At 56.0% G+C, this 1106-nt stretch overlaps 1 protein-coding gene across 1 annotated transcript in view; it reads left to right on the top strand.

Moving 5' to 3' along the window:
* Positions 1-1106, top strand: part of TOP3B (topoisomerase (DNA) III beta) — a 24837-nt gene that overhangs the window by 15927 nt on the left and 7804 nt on the right. Inside the window, exons 9-10 of the mRNA XM_011947335.1 lie at positions 188-282; positions 668-764. Of these exons, the coding sequence (XP_011802725.1) occupies positions 188-282; positions 668-764 (192 nt within the window). The remainder of the gene's footprint in view (positions 1-187; positions 283-667; positions 765-1106) is intronic.

Here is a 1106-nt window from a genome sequence, read left to right as displayed (position 1 = left end):
TTTTCATTCTTTTTCCCTTCCTGGTCCTGAATAAATACTCAATCAAGTCTTTAGACTGTTGGGAAGAATGAGTTGGAGAAACAGGGAGACCAAATGAATGAAATCAGACCCTTCGTCCACACATGTTGATTCCCTCTATGGTGGTGTCTTCATCCTCCTCCAAATCATTGACTGTCCTGTCTTCCAGGTGGAGGCCACAAGCAGGAAAGAAAAGGCCAAGCAGAGGCCCCTGGCCCTGAACACCGTGGAGATGCTGCGTGTGGCCAGCTCTTCTCTGGGTATGTAGGGACATTTCTCTCAAGTTGCCAGAAGGCATCTTGAGGCAGGTTCATGGAGGCAGATTCAGCCTGGAGCAGCGAGTGCCCAGGGATGCAGCGTGGTGCCCGAGGCTTCGAGGGGATCTGAGCCTCATGAGGATTTCACTTCTCCTTAGGTTGTAAAGGTGGTAAAGTTGGTCACCACCTGAGGGGACATCCCAAGTTTCTGAGCAGCTATCCCTGGTGAGGGGAGAGGCTTCAGCCAGATGTCGCCTTCAAGGAACTGGTGTGAACATTGCCCCTCAGCCTCGTCTCCTCAGCCTTTTCTCCTTAGTAGCAAGGAGGGTGTCTGGAAAGCTGGTGGTCTCTGGCAGCTGTCAGCCCCTAGGCATTGGTGCCTCCCCCCGCAGGGAACTATTGGCAGTGTCCTCTCAGAGTGGTGGCTCCAGCGTCCTCAGAGGGCAGCAGTGCTGGGAGTGGTTGCTAGCTAAGCGCCAGCCTCTGCCAGTCAGGGAGTAGCAGGACGAGCCCCTCTCAGTGACCCCAAAGTGCTGTGAGGACAAAAACACCCAAGGGCTCAAAATGGGGCTGCATGGAGCTCTGTCATCAGCCAGCCCTGAGGCGTGGTTATGGCTCCATGGCCAGTGCATGGGGAGTGGTGCTCTGAAGGCCATGTCTCATCCCCATGGCCATGAGCCCCGTGAGGATGCACTGTGGGGTAGAGTGAGCGGCGTTTCCCATCAGGCCCATCCTGGGTGTAGGATTCAGCCTCAGACAAGGCTGTGTGGCACAGGTGTGCACCCGGCCAGCAGTTCTGCACTCCAGCCATACCTGCTCAGAGCCACCCTC

Source organism: Colobus angolensis, unplaced genomic scaffold, assembly GCF_000951035.1.
Source record: "Colobus angolensis palliatus isolate OR3802 unplaced genomic scaffold, Cang.pa_1.0 Scaffold260, whole genome shotgun sequence".
NCBI lineage: Eukaryota > Metazoa > Chordata > Mammalia > Primates > Cercopithecidae > Colobus > Colobus angolensis.
Note: the sequence above shows the minus strand (reverse complement) of the source record. Positions and strands in the feature narration are given on the sequence as shown.